The 13,539-nt window shown below is 42.0% G+C and overlaps 1 protein-coding gene across 4 annotated transcripts in view; it reads left to right on the top strand.

The window, feature by feature from the left end:
- Pbx1 (PBX homeobox 1) overlaps positions 1–13,539 on the top strand; it is a 309,373-nt gene that overhangs the window by 232,134 nt on the left and 63,700 nt on the right. For all 4 annotated transcript variants that reach the window (XM_050158324.1, XM_050158326.1, XM_050158323.1 and 1 more), the window contains exons 5-6: positions 5,218–5,353; positions 10,229–10,388. In XM_050158324.1, coding sequence (XP_050014281.1) covers positions 5,218–5,353; positions 10,229–10,388 — 296 coding nt within the window. The remainder of the gene's footprint in view (positions 1–5,217; positions 5,354–10,228; positions 10,389–13,539) is intronic.

The following is a 13,539-nucleotide window of genomic DNA, read 5'->3' as shown; positions in this document are numbered from 1 at the left end:
CTATTGTCACTGGTGGTCTCCTCTCTTTCTATGACTGTATTTGTTGGCAAAACATCACCCCCAATTCCTGCCCAGGGTGAAGCAAATGGCTTTCCCAGTTCGAAAATTAATAACTTCCTGGTTAGGGAACTTACCTAATCTCCTACCAGCCATTGGAGAAGTGAGCTAAGCCAACCCCTGTGAGAGAGATATTCAGCACTCACTGTGGGTTTTCACCTGGCCCCCATCCTATACCCCCAAACTGTTCATCTGACGGGCAGGGCCTCATCAAATAAGATTTCATGGACGACAAATGGAATACAAAGAAAACTTGATTCAGTAATGGGATTAGTCTTTGTGTCTAATAGGTGTGTAGAAATGACTGTTACTCTCCTTTACGGTAGGACATGCCTCAGATTAGCTCTTAGTGACTGTATAGCACATTACCCCACATGCAGCAGCTTAAAACCATACACTTCCATCGCCTCGTAGTTCCTGGTCGCCTACAGTTTGGGCATAGCCCGGCCGGGTCCGCAGCCAAAGCTCCCACCAAAGGATCTACAGAGGCTGTGGCTACAACTGAAGTTCAGGTGCGGTAAACCCTGTTCCCTGTGGGATTTAGAGAGCTTTGGTTTGTGGAGGCCATCCCTCTCCAGAAGCATTTCACAATCTGACTGTTTCCTTTCTTCCTGGAGGCCTGCAAGACAAACTCCGCTTGTTAAAGCTTTAGCCTAGTCACAAGGTGAGACCCCGTTTTGGTCACCGTCCCAGTCACTTGAAGAAGGTATCACACACACCAGGGGCAAGGGCATCAAAACCCCTCTCTAGCTGAGCTCTTGGCCCAGATATCTCCAGGTCAGGTTGGAGCCTTTCTCCTTAGCTTACACTGATGTAAGGATGCCAGCAAAGTTGAACCTAAAATTCTGGTTATCCATTTGTCATCTCACCTTGTGTATCTCATACTATGGGCTCTCCATCTTGGTTTATTCAGTATTACACATTGTGTTTCTCTTAAAGAGAATAAAGGGGAAGAAATGTAAACATCTAGTGGTTTCGAAGTAAAAATTTAAAAGTTTTTTTTTTTGTATAATACTTGGTTGGAGTTTGTAATACTAACACAGGCGCTTAGAAATGTACTCCCGGACTGTGCCCTGAATGACTATAAACAGGTCCAAAGCAAAGGAAAAGACATCAATAAAGTACAGGCAGTCTGACCCTATATGCAGAGTTACTTATGCATCTAATTAGACTCCTGGTATTGGCCAGATGGTGTTTTAGCTATTAGAATAGCAAATATAATATATAAATATGTGTCTTGCCTTCTCATAGCTCATGATCTCATGGGTACACCCTTGCAGATAAGCACAGAACTGCATGTCAGACCTAAGAACATCCATCTACCAACTCTTGTCACAAGGGAAAAGGTCCAGGAAACTGAAGACATTTTGCATTTCAGAAGACAAGGATGCTTGTGGGGTAGAATGAGTGACAGGAGCAACACAGAGCATCCTCCTTCAACTTCAGCAGCTATCTGTACTCGAGAGCGCCCTATGTTGTAGACACAAGGTTCCAAACAGAAATGAGCTGTGGCTACTGCCCTTGAGGAATTTGCTTTGTAGTTGCAGATATATGTAAGCCGTGGCAAACACTATGTAAGAGAGAAACATACCAGGCAGTCTAAAGAGGTGGAGGAACCGACCTGCAAGCCACAGGGCCTTTGATTAATGAGGACACACATGATGTTGCTGGACAAAACGGTTTAGCAGTGTGTAGAGGGTTGGGGAAAGTGAGAACCGACGAGTAGGTGAACCACTGAAAACCTTAGCTGCACCAGGGAGGTTTGGAATCCCTTCTTTTATGGAGCAAAGTTGTTTAGGGAAGGGTTAGGAGAAAGTGTTGTACAAACTCTGTAATTACACTAGATTCAAGTTCTGGCTACAGGGTAAATGACCCCTGTGATCATGGACAAGTGACTCATCTTCCCCCAAACTCAGTTTTTATATTTATAAAATGGGGATGATTCTGAACATGAGAACATGTAAGGTAATATGAAAAATAAATATAGTATCTGGCACATAACACTCATTCGGTAATTTCAGTATAGTGCTCATAGCAATTCCTAGGCCACCCAATATGTATGTTTATATTTAACAAATTTAAATATTATTATCTTTAATATATGAATAAATATAATTTATATAACGGTGTGATATATGTATATGTAACATTAGTATATATTATCCATTTTATAGCTTAGTGACATCAGTAGAGAGAGTGTTGGTTTAGGAAGGTTGCTATGGTGATTCTGCTGAGGATGTGCTAAATTGGAAGACTCTGAAGTGACCCACTGCTGACCTCTCTGGCCCTCAGACGGGGCCAGCACAACCAGAGGAGGAGATACAGTCCACACCTTGTGGAGCAGTGACAGGAAGCTGGTCTTGTTTGAAGGTAGACATGGCTATCTTACAGAGTAAAAGCAAGCAGTGGATTTTGTGGTCATCTAGTGTTTCTGCAGTCTCCTAAATCCTCCTCTCTTCCATGATGGTTGTTTGAAAGTGGTTTCTGGCAACATCAGTCTAAAGGCGCATGACGGGTTAATGGCCATTTGACTCTGAATTAAAATATAAAATCAGGATGCCAACTTTTTTTTTTGTAGCGCTATTAGGCACTTATCAGCTGCATGGTGGCCTCAGGTCACTATGGCTACTGTATTGGATAACACAAACAGAACATTCCCTCATCACAAAAACACCACTTGACACCATTAGTCAGCAGTGCTGTGATGAGCACTGGCTCATCTAAATCATTCAAAAATAGCAGTGACATCAGGAATGGAACAAAGGGACAGATAGATGTGGAAGATAGCACTGTCGAGACCTGCAGCGGGGCCAGGACCAGATGAGGGCAGGCATGCAGCAAGAGGGAGTCTGTGCTTCTAGTTATCATGGTTCTTTTAGAAAAGAAAAAAAAAAAAAGAGAGTCTCCCATGGACCACCATCAGACAGGAACCTGTCTTCAAAATGTTGCAATAGTCAATAAGCATCCACATTTTCTTACATTAAAAGCCAAGATCCTGGTGGAGAGAGATGGTCCAATAATTAAAAATGCGTGCTGCTCTTCCATAGGATCCAGGTTGGGTCCCAGCACCACTTGTAGACTTAGAACTGGCTGGAACTGGCTGGAAGAGGAGATCTGATACCCTCTTCTGGCAATACGCATACATACACATAGACATGTGCAGGCAAACTGCCTATACACTGTACCCCACCCACCCCCACACACAATCCTCGGCGATCACTGCTTCTGACTGCATGGAGATCTCACATGTTGGCCTACGAGCCAGTCCCACAAAAGCAAGGAAAGCAGTTGTCTCCACTCTCAACCTTACCTTCAGACACGAGTTATTTTCACTACGTTGCCTGAAGCACTAAAAAAAATCCAGATCACTGGATTTCTGAGACAGATTAAGACAGCTCCTGAGAGAAGTGATAAGCCAGTCCATCCGAGTAGACCAGACCACCGAGGGATGGTGGCACGTTACGATGACACCTGGAGAGCCAGCAACAGCTGTCTGCACCATCCCCACACCACAAGCCCGTTCCTGAGAGGTTTCCTTTGAGCTCAGTTGGAAGAGTCCCAAAAAATACACTGTAATGCTAATTACAAATAATGGGATGAAGGATTGGGGGTTCTCCCAGCCTCAGAAGCATTCCAGGTCCAGATAGCCAGGCCTAAAACAACAATCTGTAAGAAAGACAGAGAGAGGGTTTTGGAAGGCAAACCAAGAGAAGGCACCTTAACCACTAGGCCACCTTCTTTGAATTTCCATTAGTCAAGGACTTTCCACATATATCTCCTTTATCTTGGGGCTGTTCCATCCAATCTGTCCAGTTTCTGATGCCGGATGACCCAGAAACTCAGCGTGATTTGGGAGAGTGACTTGGGCTTGGCATCATCTGGACAGATGTGGTTGATACCTGTGGGCAGATGGTGTTCATCCGGTAAAATCAGGGATGTGATTGTGTTAATTAATCCAAGAGGGACCCTGAAAATACAGTATTAGCTGAGTTTCCAGTCTAGCGAGGCCACCAGTGCTTTCTGTTGGCTAAATTTGGAAGACCGTGCCCTGGTATAACCAGGTATGTTCTGGAATTCTTTTCCTTAAGGAACAGCTTTGACAAAGGCAAGGCAGGTAAATATGCTAATAAAGGGAATTTAAAGATGAAGGCTTTACCCACTTCAAAGAGGGAAAACCGGGTCTGCAGAGAGCCCAGAGTCCTCCAGGAGACTGTCCAACTACCCACAGGCCTTAGCAGTAAGAAAGCAATAAAGTGATTCTCCCTTGAAAGTTGTTCAATTAGTTCTTCTTTTTAAGGCAGAAAAGTACTTTTATGAAAAGAAAAATGGTCTTCTTCCTTTTGGCAACCTGTGTATGAGGAAGAATTCTGTGAGCTTTTGTTTTTACCATTTAGCAGCTGTTCCTGCTGAAGAAATGCCATCTCTCTCTCTGTTTGAGGGAGGTCAGATAGTCAGGGGGTTGACCCCAGCCGGCTTCTTGCCCTCTTCCCCAGATGGCTTTGTAAACTGTTGGACGCATTTGCATGGGGACAGAATGGAGAGAAAATGACAGCTTATTTTTAACCCGGGGCTACAGAGCCTCGGTGTCGCTGCCAGGAGGCAACGTGTATAGACCAAAGAGCCTGGTTCTGATGCCAGGCAGACCTGAACTGTCTCCGTAGCATGCCTGCTGCGTGAATTAGAACATGCTACTTCATCTTTGAATAGGAGTAACCCCATCTACCTCGCAGGTGGGGTGAATGGCTTGAGTTCATTCCTGCGAAGGAAAGGCCTAGAGTATAACCCCTGAGTCTGGAGTTTGTCTGGTGCCAGATGTTCCACTGAGTTCTCCCTCTGTATGGTCCTCATATGCTACCCAGGAGCTTTTTTTCATTCAGTTACAGAAGCGGATGCTTAGGGAGAACCTCCGCAGACAGCCAGGTGATGTGTAGCTGGTCTAGGATTCAAACCCAAGGTGACCTGAGTATATAAATGTGCCTGGTTCTCTTCTCCAGTGTGTGAAATACAGAGGAATCGTGATTAGTGGTTTGAGCATCCAGCCCCCTTTTGCAGATTTCCTTGAACTCTCCCTTTGCTCAAAGATGTATCTTCTAGAAGCCGACCTTATTCTGTTCCTCTAACAGCCTTCTTTCTCCTCCCTCTCCATTTCTCCTGATGAAGGCGGAAGAGACGGAATTTCAACAAGCAGGCCACAGAAATTCTGAACGAATATTTCTATTCCCATCTCAGCAACCCTTACCCCAGTGAGGAAGCCAAAGAGGAGTTAGCCAAGAAGTGTGGCATCACAGTCTCCCAGGTGAGGAAACCCTTGATGAGCCAGCTTGTAGTCTGGTCTGATGGAGCCTCATGGCAGGGTCTTGGAGGTTTTTATTGGACGTTCAGGTTTTGTACAATCCACCAGTGAAAGCCTTCAAAGGACAAGGTAAGTTCTTAATGCTTGTGAGACCGTTTCCAGTTAAGTCAAGAAATCAAAAAAAAAAAAAAAAAAAAAAAAAACAGAAGAAGAGAAAAATTAGAAAACAGTACAAAAAGAGGAACAGGCTCCCTCTGGATGGGTGTCTTAGGGTTCCTATTTCTGTGAAGAGACGCAATGACCACAGCAACTCTTATCAAAGAAAGCATTTAATTGGGGTGGCTTACAGCTTCAGAGGTTTAGCCCATTGTCATAGTGGGGAGCAAGGCAGCATTCAGGCAGACATAAAAGCTAGAGGTCTCCATCTGGATCTGCAGGCAACACAAAGTGCACTGTCTACCACACTGAGCACAGAGTGAGCAAAGGAGAATTCACCCCCACAGTGACACACTTCCTCCTACAAAGCCACACCCACTCCAACAAAGCCATTCCTCCTAATACTGCTGCTGCCATTGGGGGCTATTTTCTTTCAAACCACAGGATGGATAACATTTCTTACAGAGTACCTGCACCTTCTATGCTGTTTCTTCCAACTTAGGCAATTCCTTCTCATTTTCCTCCCGACCTAGGAACTTTAATAAGAGTAAGTGAATGGAGCTATTTGAATGAAAGAATTGTGAAGGCTTTCTTAGGATGTTCCGACTCTACACCTAACAACCGATTGGGAGAAAGAATTTAGCATGCCACTGTGATGATATTGGAATGGTTTCACGAAATGTCACTGAGTGCCCCCTTCTTCCAACATGCATTAACTGTAACAGATGCCTACTGACTTGGAAAGATATGTAATACAAAAATTATGTAGACGTAGAATCGCTAACATTAATGTGAAAAGAAAAGCAAGCAATATTATTATTGGACCTTTGCCACAGAATAAAAAATGTATAAGAAAAATAGTATACTCCCTTAAATTTGAGAAGTAGACTTCCTTACAATAGCGGACAGTCTATTGGAAACATCTGCTTAGGTAAGATAGAATGAATATAGACCTTTTAACCCAGGCTTTCAGTGTGGCTTCTCTGACCTAGCCGAAGGTCATTTCCAGTCTTAGCAAATAAGGAAAATAGGAGCCAGGTATTGAAACTCAAGTAGCCTAACCTAAATGTTTTTCTAGGGATGTTAGCGTTTTTGTCTAGATTTAGACTTCTTGTCTATTGTAATGCAGTGGGGGGAGGGGAAGAAATGATAACCTTGCTACTAGTGGAATACATGAGAAATGGTTTTAAGGCATGAACCATACCACTAAGTCACAGATCAGTAAGTTTTTATTCCTCTACTTCCAAGGTAGAGTTAAACCATTCCAGGGACTAAATCTGAAGTTTGTGATTCCAGATTCCAAATTTTAAATTTATCTATAAAGAAGGAAGGAACCTTTCTGGAGGCAATCAAGATCACAGCTAATGGTCCCCCCTGCTCTAGCAACCTCTACATTCTTCATTGTGGAAACTCAAGTGCTGAATTCTTTGTTCACCAAAATACTTATTTAGATGCTCTATCTCCTTTCTCTTTCTCCCAGCTATCCTAAGGCCATCTCTCTCTGTGCATCCTTCCTTCCCTCCCTCCCTCTCTCCCTCCCTCTCTCTCACACACACGCGCACACACACACACGCACACAACTACCACCACAATAACAATAACACTAGTCAGGCTAAGCTGCTCCACATTATCAAGCAAATCCTGGTGGGAAACTACATGATACCATTTGTAGAATATTCTTTGTAGACAATGGTCAATGTGATATTCTAGGGGATTCACTCTTACTTTTGAAGGGTTTTCATTACACCACTTACTGATCATGGCTGATTGGAACATATATGTTAAAGGTCTACCTGCTTCTCAGATTTAGTGAAGTATTAAGTTTCTTTATGAGGTGGAAGCTCAGTAACCACTCTTTTTAGCATTAGACTCATGGGGTCCATCTAACCATTTTTGGTTTCTTGGTACCCTTATTTCTGGCCGTCCTCTTTTCCCCTGAGCCATACCCACTCCATCTTTTGAAGTCCACTCATTTCTTTTCTTAGCTTTTATCAGTACATGATTCACTCAGTGGACCTTAATCATCCATTTTCAGTCACTACTTCTTGTGACATGTACTGAAAAGCTATTGGTTACTCTCATGACCCCCCAACAAAAGTAGGCACATCTACCTAAATCCCTCTGAAATGCCTCCAATGACCATCTTCTCCTTGGGATCCCCAAAGGCCCTTCCGTCCATGTGAGTGCTATTCTGAGTATGCTATAGTTTTTGTTGTTATTGTTGTTGTTCTTTGGGGGCTCACTACCCAGCTCCCAAATAAATACACAGAGACTTATTCTTACTTATGAATACCAGCTGTAGCTTGGCTTATTTTTAGCCAGCGTTCCTTAACTTAAATTATCCATCTACCTTTTGGTTCTAAACTTCTACTTTTCTCTATTCTATATACCTTTCTGTACTTCTTACTCTGTGGCTGGCTGTGTGGCTGAGTGGATGGCCCCTGGCATTCTTCTCTCCTCTTTTTCTCATGCCTCACCTTACTTCTTCAATTTATTCTCTCTGCCTGGAGCCCTGCTTATCTCTCTTCTGTCTAGCTATTGACCATTCGGCTCTTTATTAGGCCAATCAAGTGTTTTAGACAGGCAAAGTCACACGGCTCCACAGAGTTAAACAAATGCAACATAAAAGAACATGACACATCTTTGCATCATTAAATTAATATTCCACAAGAGTGTGGTCCTTAGGCCCCAACAGCAGGAAGATATCACCTGTGAGCTGCGAGAAACACAGCCCCTTGAGTCTTATACCAACCCTGCATCCGAATCTTTGAGACTAGGGCCTGGAATCTGTTTTCACAATCCATCTGTGAATACTTAACTCAGAAAAGCACCATTCCACGCACTCCCAGCTACAAATGTAACTGCATTTGAATATCCAGATGGGGCCTTTGTCCCGGAACACTAAACTCCTGTATATCACTTCCCCCTGGATTTTGCCATGGCTCTGCCCATAGGCTCTTGAAACATAACGTGCTTGAGATGTAAATCAGACACTTCCCACAAAGCCTATTATTCTTTCTGTATTGGCTGACTCATGCTATCTCATCCGTATGCATCCCTAGTGCCTGACACATATTAGGCCGTTAGTCTATGACAGTTGAGTATTAATTAATGAAACACCGACTCTACATATTATCTGAGATAGATGATAGCGCTATGTAGACACTGTAGGAAATGCCTGAGTCTGCCTAACCTCTTCCAAATAAGGCCTCTTCTAATGGAAACAGGAAGTCTTTTGCAAAACACAGCCCTGGACTTGGGTCATTTCTTTCTTCCTGGAAGGTCCTTCTAAACCACCTTCATCTTTCCCTCTTTTCTCCAGTTGCTTTTGAAATACGCCCCAACCCCTTTCTCCACACCCCCCCATTACACATAGAAACCAATAAGCAATGATAATTGTGATTGATTCATATGAACAGTGAAACTTAGATGAAGAGGAATTTGAATTTTAGAGTGCAGGTAGACTTGGCACGGCCTTGAGTCGTACTCAGAAGCGCCCTTCCTCCTCCAGTTTAGCTCTGCTTTTCTGCATCTGCAACAAATAAAGCAGTTTAGTATTGACTTTTTTTCTCTCTTGTTTGCTAATATTGCACTGGTTTAGTTTGATTTTCATAATGAAGATTGGCCTTTCTGCTGCAGTGTGAGCCACGTAGGCCTTTGACTGTTAGCTAGTCGGATAAGATGTGTTAGCTTTGTGAATGCATTCAAAAATAAGATGGTTTTACGTTACAGTTTCTTTATCTGCCATTGTTGATGGAAGGTTGACTATGAATTCTATATAAGGTATGTTTGTTACATGTGTGATCAATTTGCTCTTCCCTCATCAGTTTTCAGAGTTTGTTTTGTAATTAGATAAAAGCCACAATCCTGTGGTCCAAAATCACATTGAAATGTAAGGTGTTATTAGATGTCTCTCCCCGAGGCAGAACTTGGGGGGATAAATGTCAGCGTATGCCCTGACTCCTTTCTTGTAGAAGTCTTTGTAAAAATGGGGAAGAAGTACCCACTTGAGCCAAGACAGCTGCTCCAAGCCATAGGAAGGAAATAGCTGAACAAAAGAAAGTAAATTAGGTTTATTGTGTTCATCGGTTTTAACATTTGAAAGCAGGATTTCAAAGTAATAATTAATTGTATGCATCAATTGCTTGGCTTCTTTTGTTCCATACATAAGGCCAAACTTTGTGTAAGGCGATGAGAGAAACTATATTGATAAAGTCTATAGCACAATACAGCTAAGAATCAAAGTTTATAGTAAGATCATTTAACTGATAAAAATTTCAACTTAGTGTATGCATAGAAGCATCCATATACTGGTATAGATTTATGTGAACATTTTAAAAGTCTGTATTTTGATTGTACAATGACAGCTTTAGCATTGCTTTGAAAAAGAGCAAACATAAACAAAATAAGTGTTTATTTAAATGTCATAAGTTAGGAAATAAGCAAATTGAAAATTCTAAGTTGAAGAGTCCCAGCTTGAGCGATCAAATCTTCCATAGGACAGTAGCTATCATAGCGCTCTTGTGGGATTTTAGAGAACCCGTAGTAGGTCATTGCTTTTTTTGAGGAGCTAACTTTACTTCCGTGCTTTTAACTAATAGTACAAAAGCCATAAGTGAGGTCAGAGTATTCCAGCCCTCCCAGCCCTTCCCAGACTCTTCCGTTTCTCTGCAGTGTCTTCTGAAGGGTAAACTAATTCTGCCATCTCTCCTACCACTCCAGGTATCAAACTGGTTTGGAAATAAGCGGATCCGGTACAAGAAGAACATAGGTAAATTTCAAGAGGAAGCCAATATTTATGCTGCCAAAACGGCTGTCACTGCCACCAATGTGTCAGCCCACGGAAGCCAAGCTAACTCGCCCTCCACTCCCAACTCAGCGGGTTAGTTTCTTCTTTGATTCGGGGGGATTGTTCTCCATTTGTATATTTGTTTTTCCTACTTTGAGACTTTAATTCTTACAATTTTTTGGTTCATCGATTTATACATTCAATTATTATTTGTTGTTAGTGACACTTTTGGGTTTTGTTGTCAGATCAAAAGGGTGATATGTTTGTGAGATGGGGCTGTCTCCAGGTTTACGTTGTAATGCGTTTGTTTACCTTAGAATGGAGGTACATTGTTTGGCTTTAATGAGTCCTCTAAACTCCCGGATCAAACTTAATGCTTAGAGGCTGTTCCTTTGGGTTCTCATATGATGTTTCTGTCCTCGTTTACCTTGCTGTCCCCGTAGTATAATGTCTGGGTCTTCTGCTGGCGTTCATTCTGTGAAGGAATGTCTGCGCTTCTAGCAAAGATCTCATTAGCAAATTCTAATGCAGAGCCAGGCTACAGTATTTCCTCGATGCTGTTTAGAGATATTATTCTCTATTGTTTTGTTTTATTGGCTTTCTTTATGAAAACTATCGGGAAAATTGCAAGCTGTTAATTCAGACCTTTCAGACTTGAGTGTTCATATTATAATTTCAATCATTTACCCTGGGTCTAAGTTTTATTTCCGCAAACATGCATTGTACCATTAAATGTAGACTTTAGCCTGACCTAGAAGTACATATGGGAAATGCCCCCATCACTTCTGAATTTCCATGATGCCAGTAAAAGTCAGTAATATAGGAAATATAACCTTCATGCTTGCATGCTGTAGAAAGCATGTTGGGACTTCTGCTGGAGTGGATAAAGGGAACACAGACATTTCCGTATTAAATATGTTTAGTATCAGTCATCCTTCTCCATAACAGATGAAATATATGTATTTGGAATGTGTAATGCACTTCTAAGTCTGATCATACCAATACTAGCAAACCTAATTGGATCGCATCATAATATGGTTGCAAATCTGGGGTTTCTGGGATTTCTTTGAGTATATCATGACTTTAACCTCACAGTGTAGCCCCAAAGGGCTTCTTTCTGCCCTTTGCCACCTTTTTAACTGGCTACCTTTAGGGCTCCACTCCCTTCTTCTGTGAGCCTCTCCTTGAACTAATTTGTTAGCATCAGGTTCTCCAAAGTCCCTGGGCTATATACTACCGAGATCTTCTTTTGTTTAATTGGAATCACACATGAAGAGAGCCCTTGGCTTTGTAACCCTTCCCATCATACAACACTGACTAATGTGATCCAGTTTAATGTTTCTCAGACATGCAGGCCAGGTGACCCCGAAGAACACACTTATTTTGACAGTTCTGTTGGTTTTGTTGTTGTTGTTGTTGTTGGCCAGTGTTCTTCTTCCTCGTCATGGTGTGATTGATAAAGGATCCAGGCTAAGAGGTTCAATAACCAGAGTTTCCTCCTTTCCTATCTGGTCGATTATTAAAGATTTCATACCAGGCATCACAAGGCGAGCTGCAACGCTAGGCAGGCAGTCTCACTTATCTCTTTGGAAGAAGTATAATTCTGTCAATATTAGCAAAAATGCACTCAACACTCCTGCAGAGGTTATCATAATGCAAAACAGATATCAAAATGACTTTTTTTCCCCTGTCCCTGCTCTATCTGCATCACAGATGGCTTCGTGTGATTTATGACTAGTCCTTAGAAGGGCCCTGTGGGCTCCCTTCATTACTAAATCCATAACTATTTTTCTTTCCTAAAGCCCTTAAAAAGAGAAAAGTAAGCATTTTAACCCCCACTCTGTGTTTAAGAATTATGTTGGCTCTTATAGAATGTCATTCTGATTACAGTTTCCTAAGGAATTTTCTGGTGACTTAAACTTCGTAGGACTATTCTCAGCACAAAGGACATTATTATGGAAAACTTGCGCTAAGGCTTCCAGTTGTGCCTAAGTTGTTGGAAATAATTTACAGAGGAACCCTTTGTAGTGTTCTCTTTCTAATACAGAGACCAAAGGAAACACTATTGTAGATGTGTAATAGCCTGGAATTCTAGAAGATAGGTGTCCTAACAGGAAAAGGTATAAATGGGCTTTCCTGTATTTTCTTCAGCTTTTAACAGCCTAAATCATGGCATAGATTGGAGGATAAAGTGCTCAAACTTTTACATAGAGTGTTTATTATATCGTGTGCCGGCTCTTCGGTAATTTCAAAGGAGAAACGGTAATGGAAAGAGATTGTAAATAAGAGGCTAATATATGAAAAGGTATTTGGGTAGGTTTTGAAGTCCTGGATTTTGGCACCCAGGACAGTTTTATGTTCTCAGTCTGGAAATGGAAATTCTCCCAGCATCTTTGCTTATTTTACATACTCATTTCCACTGCATGAAAGACAATACTGCAAATAAATCCCCTTCCTTCCCCTGGCTTTTGTGTGAGGAAGAGCACTCGGGTTGGTTAGCGAGACCACACTTACATAGCCCCATTTCTTCAGTAGAATTTGCCTCCTTTCCTGTAGCCCCGCATCATAAAAATCACTTAGAGCTAGGTTCTGCCAGGGGATTTGCAAGTGTAGAGAGACTTTCAGCAGATGTTACTGTGTCTTCTAGCAGAGGTGGGCAAAACCCAGGCAGCGATGGGGAAGAATGAAAGGAAAACAGTTGAGAGCGAGGGTGCAGGGAGCGAGAGGACCAATTGACATCACTGTCAAAAGCCTTGGGTATAACACAACCAGAAAAACCCTAAGTAATGAGCTCTCCTTTTCCCATGTTTGAAAAGACTATGAAAGCATGAACTGAAGACTCAGAAAAGGGCAAATGCTTTCATGGAAGCAACAGTGAGATGTGATTAGGTTTATATCTAGTAATAAGATCTGTCCTCTGTCCTCTCAGATGACATGGAGGTCTGGCTGAGTCAGGCCAATCACCTCATCCACGGGAAACATGTTGTTTTTAGACGACATAAATTAAAGCAATATTTGCCAGGTAGCTGCTTCATAAATATATATATATACTCAAATAGGAGCCATAAGCTCATACTTTCAGACATTTTGAGTTTCTTAAGACATATACCCTTTGTTGTGGGTCATTGTTTCTCAACTAGGGGTTAGTATGTAGCCTAGGGGACATTCAGTAGTATCTGGAGATGGTTTTCGTTGTCATCGTTTTAAAGGGCGTTACTGACATGAATAGATAGAAATGAAGAGC

This window comes from Alexandromys fortis, unplaced genomic scaffold, assembly GCF_014885135.2.
Source record: "Alexandromys fortis isolate MF-2015 unplaced genomic scaffold, M_Fortis_MF-2015_v1.1 scaffold_97, whole genome shotgun sequence".
Taxonomy (NCBI): domain Eukaryota; kingdom Metazoa; phylum Chordata; class Mammalia; order Rodentia; family Cricetidae; genus Alexandromys; species Alexandromys fortis.
This window is presented reverse-complemented; position numbering and strand designations above follow the sequence as displayed.